At 37.8% G+C, this 22510-nt stretch overlaps 1 protein-coding gene across 1 annotated transcript; it reads right to left on the reverse strand.

Moving 5' to 3' along the window:
• Positions 1–2526: 2526 nt before the first annotated feature.
• Positions 2527–20536, reverse strand: LOC103718112 (clathrin heavy chain 1-like). The gene is made up of 30 exons (XM_008806786.4): positions 20241–20536; positions 19658–19862; positions 16622–16710; positions 16435–16513; positions 16184–16311; positions 12936–13034; positions 12721–12829; positions 12199–12278; positions 11886–12113; positions 11734–11799; positions 10694–10810; positions 10175–10372; positions 9920–10036; positions 9699–9758; positions 9425–9511; positions 9127–9210; positions 8907–9041; positions 8758–8820; positions 8579–8683; positions 8389–8501; positions 8031–8283; positions 7733–7869; positions 7365–7643; positions 6246–7248; positions 5635–6120; positions 5317–5487; positions 5053–5238; positions 3443–3565; positions 3222–3332; positions 2527–3135 (listed from the first exon to the last, which is right to left on the reverse strand). Exons 1-30 carry the CDS (start codon positions 20283–20285, stop codon positions 2971–2973), a joined length of 5121 nt encoding a protein of 1706 aa, XP_008805008.2. The 5' UTR covers positions 20286–20536; the 3' UTR covers positions 2527–2970.
• Positions 20537–22510: the final 1974 nt, after the last annotated feature.

Genomic DNA, 22510 nt, shown 5'->3' on the forward strand with positions numbered 1-22510 from the left:
TTATGAGAAGGAAAATCGAGCCACATTTAATAAAAATGTTATTTACATGGTATATTTATGGAAAAAGAAAGTAGGAACAGAAGCAAAAGGATAGAAGCGGAGATGCGGACACACAGAAAATCCAGCACAACATTGACAGTTGATGAGCCTCCAGGTTCGGCAGTGCAGAAGGGGCAATCTTTTATATACATTCAAATTACTTCTGTGCTGTTGTAAGGAAACAAGAAACAGACCACCTTTTGCTCAGAAAAAAAGAAAAAGAAAAAAAAGGAAACGAGTCACTTGGTTAGGGTTCCATATATACAGTTGAGAATCATCTGCATGCAGCATCGACCCCATTTACATCACCTGTGTCAAGTATTAACCCCCATCACGGATTCATACGATTGTAAATCTGCATTGCACTCAGGAGCGGTCCAATACATTTGGAGGCCTAAAACAGATTCAGCGAATGAGCCTTTTTTTTTAAATAATAAAAATTTTTAAGAAGACAAAATATTAAAAAAAGATATAAAAATAGATAGCCATTAAGTACATTATTTCAACAAAAATGCATGTATGCAATAAAGACAGATAAAGAGTCTTGCCTTTTTCAATTTAATATAATTATGCTTTTAAAAGGGCCCATGAAACTGATTAAATAACTGAGATAATGCTTGATAGTACTGTTTACAATGTCAAGCAAGGTAAAGGAAAGAATTTGTCCAGAAAGGAACCGCTCTCTAAGAGAATGTAGGGGCATTATGGGAAATTCACTCCATCTAATTAATAAATGTCCCATCCCACTATCTCCCCTTCAAGTGAGTACCCAAGGGGCAACTGCAAGTCTGCAACATCACAGCACGGCAGCCATTCAGCGCCCCCTCTCCCTCCTTTTCTCTCTCTACCACCCAAGAGGGGGAGAAGAAACAGAGAGGAGAAAATTAAAAGAATCTCCACCCTCCAAGAAGTCCCTCTCCAATCCCCCTATCTTCCTTCCTGATGGCCCAGCTGGATCAGAAGTAATGTGAGGGAAGGAAAACCAAGGCCGAAACCAAAAAAGAGAAGGGACTTCTTCTCCTTCTTCTTCTTCTTCTCCTTATAATTCTAACGTGAGTACATCCAGCCATATCAAAAGAAAGTAAAGAGTACATAGTAAAAGGTATCTCTCCTACATATATTCAAATGATCTTCCCAGAATGCCGGACAACAAATGAGGCAACTCAGTCTGCTACTCTGGTCGCCTCCCTAAACACGTGTAAAGCCTGAAAATCGATCAGCTCCTAAGCCAACCTACGAGTATCATGGATAAGGAGATGACCATTACTATATCTATCCACTCCCCTAACCCAATCAATCACAACAGAGGAGTCCCCCTCGAGGCATATATGCTCAGCACCAAGTATCCGTCTCGCATAGGATATCCCCTTCCAAGCTGCCCGCAGCTCCGTGCCAACAACAGAAAGTCCAGACGTATAACGGCCACCAGCTGCTATCATCCTTCCGAAATGAACTCTGATCACAAAACCAAAACCTCCGGACAACCCGTCCACCGACATACTACCATCGAAGTTCACTTTGAGATAACCAAGAGGTGGGAGTACCCAAGAAACAAGAGCGAACCTTCTCTTTCTTTCTCTCCACCCAAAACAAAACTACCGTCCCCAACTTCGCAAATTGCCCCTATGCAGGCCAGGAAACTCACCTCCCTTCCATGAAGGGGGAAGAAGACTCGTAGCCGGCTCCTGTTCCCATTTTATATGGGGCCTTTGCTTTCTTTTGGTCAGCCTCCCGAAGGCCTTCCATTGATCCGAGGCCTTACTAATACTCAAATTTTAATCAATGAATTATTTATTTCTTGGGTGGATTTTCGGTATTTCTTTTTTTTGTGTGGTGGATTCAAATGTACTCTAGTGGATTCTAGAAGCAAGTCGTGGAAAATTTCGCAAAACATCAACAGGGAGTTCGTGGATATCACTGAGTCACAATAAACTTAGAAGTACGTTCGTAGATTTCGAACTCGACAAAGACCTCCTTTTTTGTGCGGAGAAGTTCACAAAGACCGGAAAAATAAAGCGACCAATTGAATCAACTCGTACTTCATTCAGAGCATAAGCCGATCCCTTGACAATACACCAGAATTTCATCATTCAATGACATGTACCTCCCACTAAATTCGCATGGCCCAAGAAGCAATTTACCATCACTTATGGAACGAACCAGAAGTTCAGAGACATCGATTCAGTATGGCGCCTGTAATGCTTTCAAAAATAATCTATTTGCCAAAATCATCCGGTCAGCCGTTTCGGCACGGACACCAGCCACCTACAGGTCCTGAGCAGCCTCCACAGATCTCCATTCACGGAAGAGCGATCGCTAATGGTTATAAAATTGGTACCCATACTACTTTTTGTATTTTACTCTAGTAGCTTGCGCGGTTCGAATTGCTGCATCAGATAAACCATCTCAACAGCTAAATTTCATTATACTCAAACCAAGTCAATTATTTCAAAAGTTGAATTCTCTCTTGAAGGCTTGACTTCAGTGTACTGCAAATTTCTAACAGCAGACCAGCTGCTTCAAGGCTTTAATTGCAACAAGAATATAAATAACATACAAAACCAATCTATCCAATACACTGGGAAATGAAAGCAACAACACAGCAAAAGAATACAGCCGATGACGGAGGATTCAAAGAAAAACTGCCTATTGAATATATCAAGCAAACCTATGCACATGGCATGCAGCCATTGTTCACAACAAATCTAACCACACTATTTTCTGATCATGTGACATTTAGCCTCCACACAGAATCCTCAACTCGGCCTAAACAACAGCAAATGATCGCCTGCTACCAAAAGAATAATAATGGCAACTGGTGTTAGCTACATTATGATAACTAGTGGCCACTGCTGCTTCAACCAACTGCACCACCAGGAGAGAGAAAAATATCTCGAACCTTCTCCAACTGGCATCAACCTCTGAAGACTATCAGTAGCTCCCCACTGGGGGCATACCAAATGGAGGCATTGGAGGCATGCCCATCCCACCCACTGGCGGTTGTGGGGCTGAAAAAGGTCCGCCCATGCTAGGTCCTCCCATGCCTGGCATCGTTGGAGCTGGCAATGCAAGTGGCAGCAACTGTGCGTACATATTCTGCAAAATAACACACCCATTGTCAAACAAGCAAGACAAAAAAATGCCAAGAAACAAAACTGCATTTACGAAGGGATTGCAAGCACCTGCTGTGCAACCAAATCCTTCTCATCCTTCTCTTTAGATTTGACTTCACTTTGTGCTTCAATTTTGTCTTTTATGAGTTCATCTACTTTGCCACTGTACTCACGAATATACTGCACAGACACCAGATGTTTGTCATAGTGACAAATTAAGATTGTCAAAAGATAAAAAGGACGATATGAAGGTTAACTACACTAGCACAACCACTCTAGTAAAAGATCACCTGCAAGAGGTACGGGAAAGCAAAGTCAATCATGTTGTTCATCCAGGCAAGCTCAAGGGCAACATCAGGCCGAATCAAGTCATAACATATGAAGAGACATGAAGCAAAGCATTCCTTCTTTCCCTGCAACACAAAACAGGACCTCAGATACATTTCCTAATTGACAATTATAACACCCTAGAGAAAGGAAATAGTAGAGCTATCACTTATTAAACAATCAAGTAAAAGAAATGAATGATAACATGTGTTTCTTAATAACTGATGATCAGGATTCTCCTTTTAAGAAGGCAAAAAGCTTCTAAAATCGTTCAAAGTTAAAAATATCTAATTATTGCTCATCTCGCTATCGCACACTATATGCCTCGAGCAAAGAGGATACAAACGATTCAGGTTATTAAGAACCAAGATTTGCCGTACCGGTACCGGAGCCATACCAGTGCCATACTAGCATAGTATCGATACGGTACAGTATGAGATTTTTTTTTACATATCAAAGGTGGTACGCTATCTGTACCGATACCAGTATGGTACGCCCGGTACCATCCGGTACGCCATACCATGTTGAGAACGGTATATTAGATTGAGAATCAAAAACCACCATATGGCTACAAACATAAAGAATTTCCTCATTTTCACTAAAATTTATATAAAATGCAATTAGGAATTACTTTAAGCAATTATACCATCATAAGATGAAGTTACTAGCAAATTTAATAACAAATCTTAAGTTGCTTTATATGATTATATCATCTACGAGTTTGTCAAATACTACATTTTTTTATTAAAAAATCCATGAATTACATTCAAGATACACATAGATATAGTATCTCAAAGAATTCTGTGCGCAAAAAATACTTCTAATAATATACTTAATTATTGAAAAGGCTTTATCAACTTTTACAAGAAAAAAAATTCTCCTGAGTATTCAAAAAAATTATATAGCTTTTGCTAATTACATGTGCAATATAATATCAATAATCACTTCTCATACAAATGCTATCATACGTATAACTCACTAATGCTTAAATCTACAATGCTCATATATTGAGACATTTGTACTCCTTGGCCAAAATGCTATCTTGGGTTATCCTTGCATATCTGAATAGGCATGGCTTCCCATGTTTGTGCCAAGAAAATGCATAGAAATAATCACAGAATTAGTGCCCAAAGGAACATGGTGGCACCACACATCACTTCAATCAGCAGCTAGAAAAGAAACTCGGTTACATATGTCTAAAATGGTAAATTACATATGACTGGCCCATATACAAAATATTGAAAAAAAATAAAATCCTTGTGGCATAGATAACATAAAGCAGTTGAATACATTACCTTTCCAAGTTTAACAAGCAAGCAAAGAATGAGATTTTAATGTTGCATAAGGTGTTATAAAGCAAGAGAAAGAATAGTATATCACTCAATCAAGGAAAATCCTAACAAGGAATTCATATAATGAATAACAAAAAATCTGATTAGTGAGTTTTGCGCATTTAATTTAACTGGTGAAAAAAACAGCTGCCATATTTATAGTGGAGTTAACTACAAAAAAACAATAGTGCAACATAATAAACAGTAGATAGGTAAGCATTCTGCGTCCACAAGCCCATCACCTGCTCAATGAAATAAACAAGCAACTCTTCCGAGAGCTCACGGTCACCAGACTGTGAGCATGTCTCCATGGCATCTTTGTACAGGTTGTCCTTCTTGGACAGAGCAATGGACTGCTTCCACCTCCCTGCTTTCTTATAGATATATGCAGCAATCCTCCTCATCTCCAGAAGCTCATGCTTCTCAATCTAGTCAATGACATGACATTCATCAGCCAAAAACTCCACAAATGCATGCTTCAAGTCTAAAACATGCAACAATTTTACCTTCTGTGCTAGACCTATCTGATCAAAGTTGTCATGCATATCAACTGATTCCCGTAACCTGTCATAGTCCTCCTCCTCAATATAAATTCCATTCAATGCTTCATTAACAGCAGCTACATTGTTACTTTGTACTGCAACCATGTACGGTTTCACAAGATGCAAGTGACCAGCCTGAAACAAGGTAAAAGGAAGTTAAGAACAAGATTTCCTTACAATACAAATGGCTACCATCTGGCACCAACAAGACCTTTCAAACTTTTCTTCATTTCACTAAACAAACCAGAAAGGGAAGAAGATAGTGAATGTTAGTATATACACCTTCCGCATTATGTCAACTACACGTGTGTGATCCACACGAAGGGCAAGTACATTAAGGATATCGTTAATCAGGTCGGGATGTTCTTGCAGATAGAAATGCACTGCCTTGTAATAGAGCTCAACATTTGCAACCTTGACTACAACATCCTTGAACTGCATGTGATCCCATGCATCGGGAGAATGGTTCATTATAGTGGTGGCAGCATTGTCAAACTCATCATACTGTATATACAGATAGGTGAGCTCTTTCCAGTGCTGCTGCTCATCACATACACGGATAAGCTTGGGAATGTTGAGACGGGTAGAGAAAAGTCTAATATGCTCCATCAGTTTTTCTGGTCGGTATCTTGCATACAGCACTCCCAACTCTGTAAAAATACCCATGTGTGCACGTTCCAATCCAAGGCCACTCTCCATAAGTGAAATTAGCTCATTGAAGCATCCCCTGTTCTGGTAATATTCACTGACTTCTTCCAAGTCATCCACCTGAACCATTAAAATAAATAGATCATGATGATTTTTATATAGAATATAAAGCTTCTAAAATGACTGAGCAGTGATATTCTAAAATACTAGGCAGAGATATTGTTTTCTTCATGAAGGATGATTACCTGTATAATGATATTCAGACCACAAATTTGGGCCAGGCGGAATTCCTCAGCATCAACACAGGCAAAACAAACCTCCTTCCATGTCTTTGAGCTGTTTGCTTTGCGAGCAGCATCAACTGCACCTTGGAACTGCTTCAGCTTGACTAATGTACTAGCCAGCTTAGCCCAGTTGGAAATGAAGGCAAATATTATCTTAGCAGCTTCATAAAGGGCATTATCAAATAAACGATCACCAACATTTTGGAGATTAGCAACATTTGGCATAAGAATGAATTCTTCTATTTCACCTAGTCTATCTATCTTCGCATATGCATAAATAAGTTCGCCATCCACCTTTGGCTCTTTGGCCTTTTGTCTCACCATCAGCAAGTACTTCACTAAGTCATGATACACGTTACCTGCCTCAGCAGCCCTAATAACATCAAGGAATTGGGTTGCATCATCCGCACGGATGAATGATTCAATGGCATCACTTACTAACCCTTCCCTTAACTGAGCCTTAGCAACCTGGCTCCAAACAGCATCTTCTTCAACTCGATATGCAAATTCTACAGCCCGCTCTATGCTTTGGATGTTATCCAGGAGAACATTAACTGCTTGTACATTTAGGTTGAATTTCTTAAAGATGGCAAAGGCTTCCTCATATAATTGTGCTTCAACAGCTACCTCTCCAACCGCAGGGCCATCAAAGTTGTCCAACCTATTAATGTAATCCATGACCCTGGATGCATCCGCTTTAATGGCCGTTAAGATAAGCAGGTTTTGCAAATTGAAGTTCCCACTGAATGCAGAATTTTGAAGCACAATCTTTTCAAGCAGTTCAATCAGTTCATGTGGAAGATCAGCAGTCATGAAAGCTTTAACAGCTGCAGAAACTTGCTCCGGACTCTTGCTTTCAGGCAATGCAGTAGAAACAACTTGGTCAATAAGCTGTCTTCTATACTCATTATCAGGTTGAAGAACCTTCTCCCATAGATCACCATCCATCCTTTCCACCACATATCTGTTATCAACAGGATAACATCATCAACTAAATGCAGAGGAAAGATTGAAAGGGAAACAAGAGAGTCACTTTTCAGATGATTAGCTGCAGATTTTTTCTTCAAAAAAGAAAGATACCTGGCCTGCAGTTTGAAAAGAGAGTTTTTATTTGTGACATTTATCAGCTCATCATCACATTGTCCACGTCTATATGCAACAACTGCAAGGGTGGGATCCCGTTTTTCACAGTATTTACCCACGACACGTGAATCATAATATGGATTAGTCGTGAGAAAATGCTCAGGATTATTGTTGCTGTCTATAATGATCTTTCCCAGAGCATTGTGAACATGCACATCCTGGCTTCCCTCGCTCACCAGATGTTCCAAAAATTGCGTGAGTAACCGTAGACGATTCCTATTTTACACAAGGCAGCAGACAAGTAACATATTAGGCAAGAATGAAAACGTTGATTTGGAGGCATAGAAAGGGGAGATGTGGTATACCTCTTTTCACATTCAGCAACAAGAGGCTCAACTGGAAGCAGGGAACGGACAGAAAGAATGAGACCTTTTATGAAATCTTCAGGACACTCATCGTCTAGAAGTTGTCCAACCACCAAAGGAGCATTGCTTGGGTTCACCTATTATAAAATAATACAAACAATTCCAAGTTAGCTGCTGTTAAAGTCTCTGAAACTGTTCATAAAAACCCATCCCATTTTAATTGCGCATTTACTATAAAACAAGTCAGAGTCAGTCTTGCAGCAGATAAAAGTAGCTTATGTTAAAAAGAGAATCTTACTTTCTGCACATAGCCTTCAATATACCGAAGCATGTTGTTTGTATACAAGTAGTGAGTCAAATCAGGAATAAATCCAAAACGATCACAGACATTTATCAGGGGGCGTGCATCTGGTAGTTTGGATTCCATCAGGAAATTCTTTGTTTTCTGTGGGTCGTAGAAGTTAGATTCTCTTGTTACACGCTCAACTTCCTTGATTTGGCCAGTTTTGGCTGCTGCCTCGATATATTTGAAGTGTATATCTGGATCTTCACTGTTCCGGATAAAAAGAAGGGGGGGAAAAAAAGAGAAACCAAAGCATCAATAATAGTGTTATCTTTACCAGTGCCCACAAAATACTTAGTATTCAAATAAGTACCTGGAACTCAGATATGAACCCAAAAAGAAGTAAAGACCTTCATAGGACTTAAATTGCTCAAACAGTTTTATGCATGCTTCCACACCTAACTGCTCGGAATATTCTTTTGCCGCCTGCAAATATATGATTGTTATATACCTCCAACAACTGAACTCACCAAATTATTCAAACAGGGGAAAAGAAAAATTACCTGCACAATTATCTGAAGATTTCCTCTCAGATTGGCCAGCAAAAGATCCTTCATGCACTCTAATGCCCACTCTTTAGAAAGTGTCCCAAAGAATTCCACTAGTGCCTGAAAAGAAGGGTGATCTGGTATAGTATCAAAACAGTTAATCAGATCAAACAACAGAGCCCAAGATAACATACCTGGGGCTCAATGGCATGAGTATTCACAATAACACGTTTAATATCAGGCAACTCTGTATAATGCTGCAACACAAAATTGGATATGATTTAATAAATTACAACAAAAACCAAAAGAATCATTTGCACATAACTTACGAACAGCATTCAACCTGAAGGGCTCTCATATATAACCCAGCCTTCTCACACAGTTGAGCTATTCGGGGGCGATCATAATGACTGAACATTCCATTAGCTAATATAGCATCTGCAACATTTGGATACGCCACCAGGTTGATCTCTAAGACCTGCATCAAAGATAAAAGGTTAAAGAAATTATCCATACCCGGGATGAAAAATATATAGCATGCTTATTCAAAGTGAAAAGACTACCTTTGTTTGAAGGAAAGCATGCTCAGGTAGATTCTGCTTTAAAACATCCAACAGAAAAGCTGTTGCCTCTCGGATCATGTTCCTCTGCAATAAATAACACCATGAGCCAAAAAAAAAAATCTAGCAAGCAAATAGAAATCTCTGAAAGAGGATAAAAGATGAAAACATAAGATATAAAAGAGTTTCCATTGCATTTTCTTGACAACTAAACAGGGGCATGTTTCATATATACAGATACACACACACACAAACATACATACATACATACATAATCGTAGAGTAAAGAGAGTGACTGAACCTGAAGGAAGAGATCTGTGACTGTATTATAATCCACTGGACAGCCACCCTCCATTTGTGACATCATAAGAGCAAAATTAACTGCTCCCTGTCATAAAAACTTTATGTTAAACAAATAATTCAAAATGAGGGCACCGGGAATTGAATGAATTTACAAAAAAACAATCCCCAAAAGAACTCTCGAGCCATGTAACCTCTCAAGTGTCACAGTATACCTAAAGCATCCAAATTATTGAAAAATTTACATCATGCCTATTCAATAAACTAAAGCTTACCTGGGGATCTGACCGTAGAATTGTCTGCAGAAGGAAAAGATAATCTGGTGTGTATCCAACCTGTATCCAAGAACAATAACTATCATCATAACAGCCCATAATTCCAGGTATGACTCTTGTTATGTGTAAATATTTATGATGCAGTCCTGCAAGAACTGGTGGAAAAAGGAAAAAAACTGCTTTTATATTGAAGATGATGCAGAAGAATTTGCAACAATTACCTGTTTGGAGTATATGAGAATCTTGTCAAACTCCCTTCGTTCTGCAAAAGCGGCAACAACCTTTGGTGTAGCCCTCGCTTTTATATATATTTTCAGTGCGAGATCATTGTCCACAGTCTACAGAAAAAACAGGAAGTAAGGTCTCCACAGCAAAAATAACAAGTCTAACCAATGACAGAGTGATAAAACAGTAAATAACAATTTTTAATTATTAGGAAGATGCTCAACAAAGTAGCAGTAACTTTACAATCCTACCTTCACAAGATCCCCAAGTTCTTCACTGCACTCAAGCTTGTCCTCAGCCAACCAATTTTCCAATAGAGACTTTTTGTTCTGATTCACAACTAGGCGAGACAATTCCAAAGACTCGAATGCATTGAGTTTTCCTTTAGTTAGCAATGTTCCAAAATACTGCAACAAGGGTGGTGTTTGCCCAGCTTGCACAGGAACACTCTGTATAAATACACAAAAGTTTGAAAGTAAATAATATGACTCCTCAAGATTGAACGGCATCACTTACCCAAAAAAAAAGATTGAAGGGCACAAAAAACTGAAAAGAGAAAATATAACTTCTTTTTCAGCCAAGAATACAACCATAAAATAACAAGCACGGAGGCAAAAGGGACAGCTCTAAAGAAATTAAAAGATGCAGTTAAAGGAACTGCCAATTAAATACTGGAAACATAATAATTGCCAATAACAACAATACATATGATATACAAGTTGCAATTATCTCAAAAGCAAAAAATTAGAAACGAAGGAAGAGCTCAAGACCTGAAATTTTGCAACAGTCTCAGGTGTTCGCAGAATGCCTTGCGGAGAGTCTGCAGCCAGTTCGGCAGCTTCCTTGTATTTTGTTTGAGAGAATAGCTCCTGGAACCTCTGCACAACCTGGTCACACACACGAAAGGAGGGTTGGATGAGAAAGATTATGTGAATGAAACTATATGTAATACAAGAAAGGAAAGTGCATGAAATTGTTGCTGTAAGCAAAAAAAAAAAAAATTAAAACAGTCTTCCCTGACAGTCAGAAAAAAAGGGGGTACAGAACAGGAGAAGAAATGCCGTCGAAAAGAATTTTATTCCCATAAATAACATATTTCCCTTTTGTTTCAGTCATTTTTCATGAGGGAAAAATAAGAAGAAATCCTGCTTTTCCACCAAACTTGCATAATGTGGAGGGAAATCCTTCTTTTTATTCTCTAAGCATTTCCCATACATTGGAGACACTCAAATAACAAAATTTTTGTTCTTTATGAGAACCTGGTTAAGAATACCAATCCAAAGAATCAAAAAGGTGATAGATTAAAAGAGGTTCTTCTAAATAACTAAGGAAAAGATTTCTGCATATGGCAGGAGAAGCTACATTGAAAAAATATGAAATGGGGAGGGAATTTTTTTGGACAGAACCCAGAAATTAGTAATCACAATCTATTTAGCAACATATGAAATTATTCATCATCTCGATGTGAATCACTAAAACGATTGAAAACTCAAGTTGCAGAAATTAGTGATATGCAGATAAAAAGCAGCAAGCTTCCATCCATTTGTACATGCTTTGCAACCTTTCCAAAACTATACGATAATAATGTGATAAAAAACATCAAATCATGATTCGCCATACCGGCCCGAATCAGGCGATATGCAGCATACTGCACCGTAACGATTCAATACTGGTATCTGGTACGGGTGGCGTACTAACACTCGGTACACCAAAAAAATTCTGTACCATACCGTATCGATATAGTACTAGTGTGGCACCGGTCCAAAGTCCGGTACCGAAAAAGCGAACCTTGCATCAAATTATAATTTACCAAATTCTCTGCCCCTGGAAGGTTTCCTCGTTTGGCAAGATTAACAGCTAGCTCCAGATTGTTCAACTGTAAAGTTACCAAATAGTAATTGTCAGTTAAACGTTAATGCTTACATAATAATTCAACAAAGAAATTCCAGGATACAATCATACTTGACCACTGACGAAGGGCACAATAGTTGCCTCGTTAACAGTGGCAAGCAAAACCTGCCCCCGTCTATTAATAGCATAAAAACCACCATTAGACGAAGCCTCTGTTGTCAGAAATATAGGATCTGGACTAATTCGATTTCTATAGACTGCTGTTGCCGTCTCCAAATCATACACAAATAACAGACCAAGCTTCGTGATCACATATATCAAACTGTACTTGTGTGAAATCTGCCAGACAAAAAATTCACTTAATCACCATTGTGCAAAATTAGATATATCTTGAAAGTCCAACAAAATAGCCTTAATGTTCTACCTGCATTGCGACAGGGAAGTCATCGGCAAAATCAGGTGGGAAGAACAGATCTGCTTGTTTCTTTGTAAAACCTGGCTTACCTAAGAACAAGGAAAACAAATAAAGGTTTGAAAAGAGCATAGGTTGATTCTAACACTGAAAAATATTCTTTCACAGAAATCAAAGAAGTCAGACTCCAATTGAGTGGAGCACCTCAAAAGTATGGTTGCATGAAGTGGACGTTTCATGACTGCAAGTACTTAGCAAGTCAAATATAGTATAAAAGAAAAATCAGTCAAGCTCGAAAAGTATCCATTTTGGTTCCAAGAAAGAGGAAAGATTCCCACGCAGGGGCAGGGGCGGGGAAAAAGGGGTGGGGGTGGGGGTGTTGGGTTGTGATATATAAATGGAGAGCATGATTGTAGCAGTTTAATAAATGAAATATGGGAGGGTTGTACTATAAATGGAGAGCATGGTTGTAACAGTTTAATAAATGAAATATCTAAACTATAACAAAAGCACATGCAAAGATATGCATCAAACCTGGCTGGGCACCAAGTTCAATAACATGCAGCTTTGACGTAATCTGTCCAGCATTAGTGGTCTTTGAAGCAAAACAAATAAGAATGGAAGGATTTTCATTGCCAGCAACCTGTGTAAGCAACAAGCAAAAAGTCAATAATGACATCATAAGAACAAATACAAGAACGCCAAGCATCTAAGTCACAAACAAACAGCAAAACTCATTATAATATTACCTTAAATGATGCAAAGGATGCAGCATGTGCTTCAAGTGCCTGACTGCGTTGCTGATCCACGGAAAAAAGCTGCATACTTCCCTTGACCAGTTGTGGTCTCTACAACCAAGATTTTGTAAAATGAGGTGTAAATTCGTGAGTTTCTTTTGATAACTTCAACAAGCCAATGTAACTTGGTGGCAAATTTTAATACACTAAAAAAGCTTAATTAACAGGGAAAGGAGGAAAATGAGAAGAAAATGGAGAAATACACAAAAAAAGGGTTGAAGATGAAGGTGAAAAGAGCATGAAAGAAAAGAGGAGTTTCAAACTCTGGCAGGCACATCACATTGATTATCAGTACAGCCAAACCTAAAGGAGGTGGTCGATAAAAATTGATCAGTTGACTCTCCCTTTTGCAAGCTGATCTCTGGCTTCATTGCAAGACCCTTCAACATTACAACTTTATCTTGAGTGCTCGACCATCTTAGATGCTCAATCCACATCATTTTCCAAGGGTGGCTGCTCCCATCTCCAACATCGATATCTGCTCCCATTTAAACTCAGCTTTTCAAGACCATGAAGCTACCGACAGAAGGAATTGTTCATAGGCATGAACATCCACCTCTCCGGTATGATTGGAAGCCCTTTCAAGAAGTGACATTAATCACCAAGGTATAGAAACCCACTGTCAGGCATCTCACGAGTTGTCTTAAAGTTTTCCCATACAATCGTCTCAGTCATTACCTCATTCCAATTTAACATGCCAAACATGTAAGAGAACAATTTGACCACTTAGAACATGGCTTGAAATTTTGTTCATAATATTTCACCTAAAGAATATTTTTTTGACCGTAAAACAAACTTAAATACCAAAGCAGGTTCTACATGCCTTGGCCTGTGTTGGATAAAAATAAGCCGATTTCATCTGAAAGACATAATTACAAACTAGACCATGTTATCACAAGTAATATTAATTCTAACCTATTATTTCCACAATTTTTTATAAATAAGGCTGTGTTTCAGCATAAGTCCTAATTGTTTCTCCAAAATCCACTGGCGAAATTTTAAATACAATGCTAGTATAAAAACAAACCAACTTATGTAGAAAGATGCATTACATGTTTATGAATAATCATAACCGACTCATCACTCCATTTTGCAGTCCCGATTTACTAGTCATTCCAATTGGGTTCTGCCAACAATGTTGCTGCAAGCTTTTCCATAGCTATCTTGTGAAATCTGACCATGCTAGCTTGCCCTCCTCTTTAAAGACCCTTTGACATGGATTTAACTTTTGAGCACCTTTTCTTCACAAAGTGTTGTCTTGCAGGCACATATCATCTCAATCAGTTCTCCATTAACTTGTCCTCAAATAGTAAAACTCCTACATGTAATCTAGTATATCAATTCTCTTTTCTAGTTTTAAGTACTACCACTCATCCATCTCAGCATTCTCCTAAGCATTAACTGCATCTTGCTTGCTTACATCGACATTATTACATGACACTTTAAACCAAACAATAGCTAGCCTTGTCATTATGGTATAGTATTTCTATCATCATGGTATAATATTTCTGTCATCATGGTATAATATTTCTGTTATCGTGGTATTCATCATGGTCAAGGTTTTACCTCCCAATGGAACGAGGGGAGTCTCATCCTGTTCCAGTGAGAAAACATGACCGCGATAGGGTCGGGACTCCCAAACCCATCCACGTGGGGAGAGAGAAAGAATGCAGAAAGAAGAAAAAGAAAGATGAAGAAAAGGAAAAAGTGAAAGGGAAAGAAAAAGAAGAAAAACAAAAGAAAGAAAGGAAATGAGAAGAAAAAGAAAAGAAGGAACAAAGGATAGAGAAAGAAGAAGAAAAAAGGAAAAGAAAGGAAGAAAGGAAGGGATAAGAAAAGAAAGAAAAAGGAAAGGATAGAAAGGAAGGTAGAAGAAAAAGAGAGAAAAGAAGGAAAGAAAAAAGAAAAAAAGAAAGAAAGAAAGGAAAGACAAAGGGGAGAGAGCCGGAGGAAATCTACCGGAATGCATGACCAAGACTACTGTCGAGACGGGATGGGATAGCAGGGTGTTCCATTCCATGGAGAAACCAAGACACCTCCGTCCCATGGAATTTAAAACCTTGATCACGGTATAACACTCTCCTATGTGCTAACCTCATCTTGCTTACTTAGATCGACATTATTGCATAACACTTTGAACCAAACAATAGCTAGCTAGCCTTGTCGTCACGATGTAATATTTCAGTCAAGTCACCATAGGAAGCATCAGTTAACATAGCTGAAAGCACCTTTCCACTTTCTCCACCCATGTTTAGCTCTCTTAGATATATCTCCATCTATCTCTCCATTCTTCCTCTTGTTTTAATTGAAATCTCATTTTATATATATTACAATTAGAACTGCACGGCACATATGTTTCTTCATTTAGTAGAGTTTAAGACCCTTATCCTCTAAGCCAGAATACTACTTTAGCATTTAACCAGGACTACATAGACATCAGTAGTAACCCATCCATGACCAGTGTAAAGATGTGTTATTCAAGAGCAACTTTTGATAACTACAGTACACCTCCAATCATTTAGCATATTTGCAGATCAAGACAGTATCCACTAATCGGACCAATTGGATATTCCTCATGACCATCTCCAACCAATATGTTATACATTTGATCCCAACACCATCATCTATTAGTGGCTTTCTCATAGTTTTTTGTTCTCTTTATAATGTATCACCTTATCTAACATTGTTGTTCAAGTAATCAGATTGTTTTGATAAAGAGAACTCACAATATGCTCATTTAGGGCACACATCACAACCATCTGCCATACCTAAATCTGCCCGTATCAATTTCTAGGTTTTAAACCTCAATTCTTCATGGACTCCTCTTTTGAATATACTCTGCACCTTCAATTACGCTCATCTTCTTCCAACAAAAGCATAGCAGCATCGCTCTTGATGCATATAATTTGGTTTACCCATTTTGGTAACTAATTCTTGTAATCTGATCACCGTACAATACAAGACAATCAGATTTGTTCTATCAAGCTCTCATATATCTTCATACAAAATACTGTAATGGCTCGATAGTGACGGATGGAACTTACTTGAGAATATACTATATGGAAGTATCATTGAATTTCAGTAAATTAATTACAAATTAATTTACACTGTAAACCATCACTCATAAAAAATGGTCCTATTGACAAAGTGGACTTCACTGCTAGTGACATTCAACAGAAGTGCATTTTAAAACAGCATACCTCGGGGGCACCAGGTGCAATACCGATCAGAACTAGCCACTTTTCTGAGGGATCACACCGGTAATTAATGATCTGATTGTTTGTCAAATTAGCTGCTCTGTCAAACATCTTAACAGGCTCCGAATCACCTGCATTTGGCAAAAATATTGCATACTGTAACTTGGAGACATAAAAGCACAGGCATGCAATATAGGTCCTTAACGTAATATCTGGAAACATTAACACCACTTGTGTGAAAATTGGTGGCTTACCATCTATTGACCAATGATATACTGAAGTTTGAGTAACCAGCCCCAACATCTTTGGGGTGATCCATTTCCAGAAGACGACCTGTGCATATTAAAAATATTGAACTGAGCTAAATGAGTACAAAGAACAAAGAAAATTGATACAGCCAGAGTTGAAAACCATCTGTTTTAAATCATTAGCATTGTTTACCTGCTCAGGCATCTGATGAGATTTCATTTTAGTCTTCATCTCAATATTGAATATCTGAAGGTGATCCTGAGTAGTTCCTGCTATTTGAGCTACAATTTTCACAAAGAAAATCATGGTCAAACTATATGAAGCTTTGGCAACCTAAAAAAAAGGCAGATCATCTCCTTTAGCTGGAAACTGTGTAGAATAACAGATACATTTCCGATTTTCTATATCTTAGTCGCACATCCAAGGAACTCTACTTAAATGTATTGACAAGGTCTAACAAAAGGCAAAATAAATTGTTGTTGCTAGCCATAGGCCAATATAGAAATAGCAAAGACACGCCGAAAAAACAGTTGATTGTGAAATATAAGAACTATGGAGAACTATGGATCTTAATTCATTTTTATTAACAAAATGACCACAAAATATATTAAAAACATTAATTTCATTGCAGTTATAGTGGCTGAAAACACACGTGAAATTTTTACGCAGCACAATAAACATGAGTGCCAGCATAAAAGCTAGGATAAAAAATACATGTGCTAGCAAGGAGCAGAAACCTGTGCTCATAGCAAAATGATTTATTAGCATCATGCAACATCAAAAAGACATGCAGTCTAATGTAAGGAAACATTTGGAGAGTAAAATAGAAAAAAAAGATTTTGAAGGATTACAAATGACCTTACTTTTAAATAGTAAATTAATTCATTACATAGTATAAGGCTTGACTGAAGTTTGTACTTGGAAAATTGCATGTAGCTTGAACTTCTATGGGAACTTGTGAGCTAAAGTCCTCTATTTTTCAAGTAATATTGACCATCAGTATGTTAAAATTCACCTCAATTCAAGAGCGTGCTGTTTCAGATAATACCAACTTAGCACAGGCTGCACCTAAGAATCCTCAAGTGGTATGAGTCAAAAATGCAAACTGTGAAAGTAATCAGTTGAGTTTAAAATTTCCTGGCCTCATCAGGATCATTTTAAAGCAAGATGTTTCAAACATCCAGCTGAAATTTGATTTGGTGAAGTTTCTTCGACTAAAGGACAATCCTTTGTATATATCCCAGGTATATATTTTGGTTAGTGTTGCGCTGGGAATTCAAAAGACTTTTAAAGTTAGAACAATAAGGAATTGTTTTCAGGAGTTCAATTTAGTAGTTCGTACTCTCCAATATTCACTCATTTCCAAGCCCATTATCATCTGTATTATAGCATATCGGAAGATATATCACTAAATACAATGACATGCAGCAGATAATCTTAATCATTAATTATCTCTACTCGTAGTGTGTGGTGCAATGCAACAATGTTTAAATGGTGGCTATGATATGCAGGTGCTTTGCTGTTAAAATCTTATGATTCACGATTCAGATTGTACGAACCAGATCAAAATGGCACTAAAGCAATCTGGATCTCATCCTGGATCAAGATCAATTAGGAACATGGGATCTAGATCCGCATAACACACAGTCTCTTGGATAACAAAATCCAACTTGGTTATGTGATTTAATTAGTAAATCATGTGTGAATCCACAATTTGTTTGATTGTATGACTTCTAATTACTCATCACTTGCATATCTTGCTTAGTAAAGTTAGCAAACTTATCATTGGAGTTTAAGAGGCAAATTTTGTATTTTTAAAACCAAACATTAAAATCTTATCCTTTTCTTCTAAAACATTACAACTAAAATGATATTGAATTAATCAGTAATCTATAAATGTCTCGAATTGCTAGAAACAGTGTTTGTTTCATTAAACATGCTATATATGGTCTAACGTCTGGGGAAACAAGATCTATTACATGTATGGCATTTTTTTATTGCATACACATATGGCTTTTTACTCTCCATTAAAATAATCTACATTTGACCCATATTTCAATTTTTATATTTATTTTAAAATCAGGAAAATCTTATGATTTGCACCCTAATCCAACCCACTCGATGACTTACATCTCACTCTCAATCTCAACAACATTGCAGCAGTCAAGGGACCACATAGCGAATGTGTTATGCAGGCCACATATGCAGGTGCATATCCAATTAGTATTTTAGATATTTAAAAATAAACACAATACACTATATACAATAATAAGACTAGCAATATTTTATAAATAATAGCAATATTAATAACAATGACACCTAACGTTTAGTGCTAACTACTTACCACTTGATCCTCAGTAGCAATAATTATAGTATAATTAACATATTAACATTGTTAATATACATGTACCTGGTTCACTTGAAACCTGCATCCAACCAAACAATTAGCTTGAGCATGCTTCATTTGCATGGCCTCTGAAAGAGTGGCCATATATATGATCATACAATAGTAACAATACTAAACGGACCAGACATGCAGTCGTGTGATGATAAATAGGCTACGTATGCAATTGCATAATGTTAATCCCACCATATATGTATCTACAAAAAGTGCGAAACAAACCTACTTTTGGCCCATAACGGCCTGACTGCCGTATAGCAGCCACATACAAGGTATGTGGTCCAGTCAAGGGACCCCATATGCGTACATGGATGCATATGTGGCTTTATGCACCACATTTTCAGAACAGTGACATGCAATTACAATATACTGCAAGTATATCATCCGAAACCACAAAAATCAGTCCTGCACTGGAATGCTATCTGACAAGACTAAAATAATTCTGCTAGTAAATCATATGTTATCTAATGTTACGTAGCGGCATAAGTAATCAATTCTGGATTAAAACAAGGTAACAAAACATATATGAATTGTTCCATGTCTTCTTCAGTTACAATTGTGAGCATATAAATGAAAAAGAAATGGAATAAAATAAAACAGTATTGGAGAAGAAGCATTAACTTTGTGCATTATATGTATCCAAGAGAAAGGAAATCACAGAACATATAGATCAAGAAACTATATGAACCCTACCACCTCTTAAGTCCCAGCAGGAAAGCAAAAATAATCAAAAAGAATCGAAGAGGTATTATATAACTAGCAGCAATAAATGCAACCCCCATAGCAAATTTGGCAGCTTTAAATAATCAGAGGAGATCAGTCGAAACCTTTAAGAGCAAGAATCCTGCTGTTAGGATTCATCAGAGCTGAGTCCGCGGTAATAGGTCTCCTCAACGGCTGCGTCGGCATGTTCATGTCAATGATAACTACACTGTTCTGCGGAGACGTCTCCCTGACACAAATATACTTCTCCGATTCCATCGTTACATGCGTAAAAGTGATGAATTGCGGATTGACTCCAAGACTCGGAAGCTGAAATCAACAAAAAAAAAAAGTTCAAACCAAGAACCATCAGAAACAAGAAAAAACCGCGGAAAGAAACATCCATGCCTCCGACAGCTCAAGAAACAATCTTTTAGCTGAACCAGTAACCGGAATGTCCGATCACTGCGATCATCCCAAACCAGATCGCAATCTCCTCCCACAGATCAGAGCAGATCCGTGATCTATCCACCACAAAAAAAGAAAAGAATTCGAGATCGATACTATTCGAGAAACAACAAACCAGGTCGCGACAGTTCACTTCAAAACCCAAACTGTACAGCCCGAATCGGATTGGAAACAATTCAAAAAATGATAAAAAGACAGACAGAAATGGAGAAAGATGGCGGCGAAAGGGATAGGGCTCACCGTCAAGGCTTCCCGCATGGCTATAGGAGCGTTGGCCGCGGCCATGGCGCCTGGATCGGGGCCTCCCTACGATTCTTGGCTAGGGTTCCGGCAGCGCGAGAGAAGCCGGAAAAGATCTATGGAGATTCCCCTGGATCCTGGAGCGGCGGAACCCCTTCCGAGAGAGAGAGAGAGGTGGAGAGGAGGTGGAGTGGATCTGGCGGAGAAAAATATAAATAAAGATGGTGGGAGCGAAGTGGCCTTGGCTTCGGTTTACTTCCCGTTCCGTTCACCGTCGTCAAAGAGCATCGATCGCGAGCGTGGATGAGCGAGCTGGTAATGTTAAAGAAAAAACAATTAGTAATTTCCATGGTTGAGAGTGTCGATCAGGACCGTGGAAATGGGATCCGATGGATGTGTCTGATTGTGTTGGGTTTTCTCACGCGAAGTACGGAGTAGTAGTTTGTGATGGAGGCACACGGTGCTGCAAGAATTTCTTTATGGCGAAGAAAGTGGATGCGGTCACCTCAGGTGAGACTTTTTTACGCGGAGCCCCTGCAGTTGGTTGGGTGGATTTTTTTCGTTTTCTTTTTTCTTTTTTTTTCGGATTTGGTAGATCGGCATGGACTTTATAATTCAGATGGATGATGGCTTCTTCACCCTGAGGCCAGGAATGGGATTCCAATGGATGTGGGAGAAAGTCCAGGAGTAGAACAATCATGCATTCCTTGGCTATTCAGAAAATGATATTGTTATGGAAATGATTGTTGTGGTACAATTCTGCAAGAAATAAAATTCTTTATAATTCAAAAAAATAGAATTATAATTCCATTTTTGCATTCCGGACATTTCTGTTTGCGAGTTTGCACGCTAAAATTTGAAAAACATATATATTGCAAACGAGTTAGGCATTACAAGGTGTAAGAATCTATGCGGACGTATATTTAGTCCTACATCAATTATTCGCCGAAAATATCTTGAGTATTTATACAAGATCAAGAAATTCAAATAATATTTTATAGCTAACTATTTTAGATGAGATCCTAAATTGTGACAAATAATATCAGAGCAAACTTGGCCTATAGCCTATGTGGACTAGAAAACACTGTAACAGAAGTTTATAAAAGTTAACCACGGGCTGATCGTGGTGCTTGTGATTAGATTTGAATAGATTTAATAGTTTCATATCGGTTATTCGTCGAGACTACCATTTTAGGTGAGGTCTTGAGTTGTTACACAAGAAGTACAATTAAAAAAGATGAGTGTGATAATGTAGCAGCCGATGAACCCCATTGCCATGACTAGAGGAATGTTGGTGGGTGGAGATGGCAATGAAAAGCAAATATGGGAACATTTTGATTCTTGCAACAAAGAAGATGCTAAAGAGAGGTGACGGAAAGAAGGGCATAAAGAGTTTTCTTGGATTTGATAGTGGAATTATTCGCGTAAGGATGTGCATTACATTATGACCCAAAGCAGAAAGCAATTCCCACTATAAGATTTATAATGAGGGATTAACCTTCAATAGCTATTTGTCTCTCCAAGAATGCATATAAAATGATTGCATTATCCCTACATCAACAAAATAATAAATGAATATGAAATAAGCACAACACTACCGATTGCATTAGCTGAAATGCGGCAGTGATTCGTGCTTTAGAGTGCCGAGAACAAAATGACATTGCATTTGGTTACTTGTTCAATGATTAAACTGATGGCAAAGTCTATCAAGCATGAAAATCGTCCAATAACTTTAAGAATTAAATTTGTCATATTACAAAGAATGAGCCGGCTTAATGCCTCAATTATCTTTTTTTAATAACCAATATTGTGATTAATTGTTATAGATAAAAATTCAATTGGAGAAAAATAGTCATAAGTTATATTAGTATAAAAATTATCACATAGTCACATAACCTGCTCTCCTACACTTCTCTTTGGTCGATATTATCTCTACCAAAACTACCATAACCATTTATATTTATTGTTAAATTTTTAACAATTATTATCTATTATTTACATATATGGAAGCCTAAGGAAGCTGGAGTGCCAATGAAGAAAGGAAAGGCATTACCAATTCATTAACTCTAGGACGGCTTGCGAATTTTCTATTATCTTGCAAAATTTAGACAGTATTTTCTTGAATGTAAATAAATGCAAGGCATCTTATTATCATTAAAAAAACAGTATTAGTACAATCAAAGATGCGTCTTCGCATCTCCCATCTATTTTGCCTTCAAGAAAAGATTTATTTCTATTTGAAATCAAAAGAAAAGGAAAGAAAACTTGCA

This window comes from Phoenix dactylifera, chromosome 12, assembly GCF_009389715.1.
Source record: "Phoenix dactylifera cultivar Barhee BC4 chromosome 12, palm_55x_up_171113_PBpolish2nd_filt_p, whole genome shotgun sequence".
Taxonomy (NCBI): Eukaryota; Viridiplantae; Streptophyta; class Magnoliopsida; order Arecales; family Arecaceae; genus Phoenix; species Phoenix dactylifera.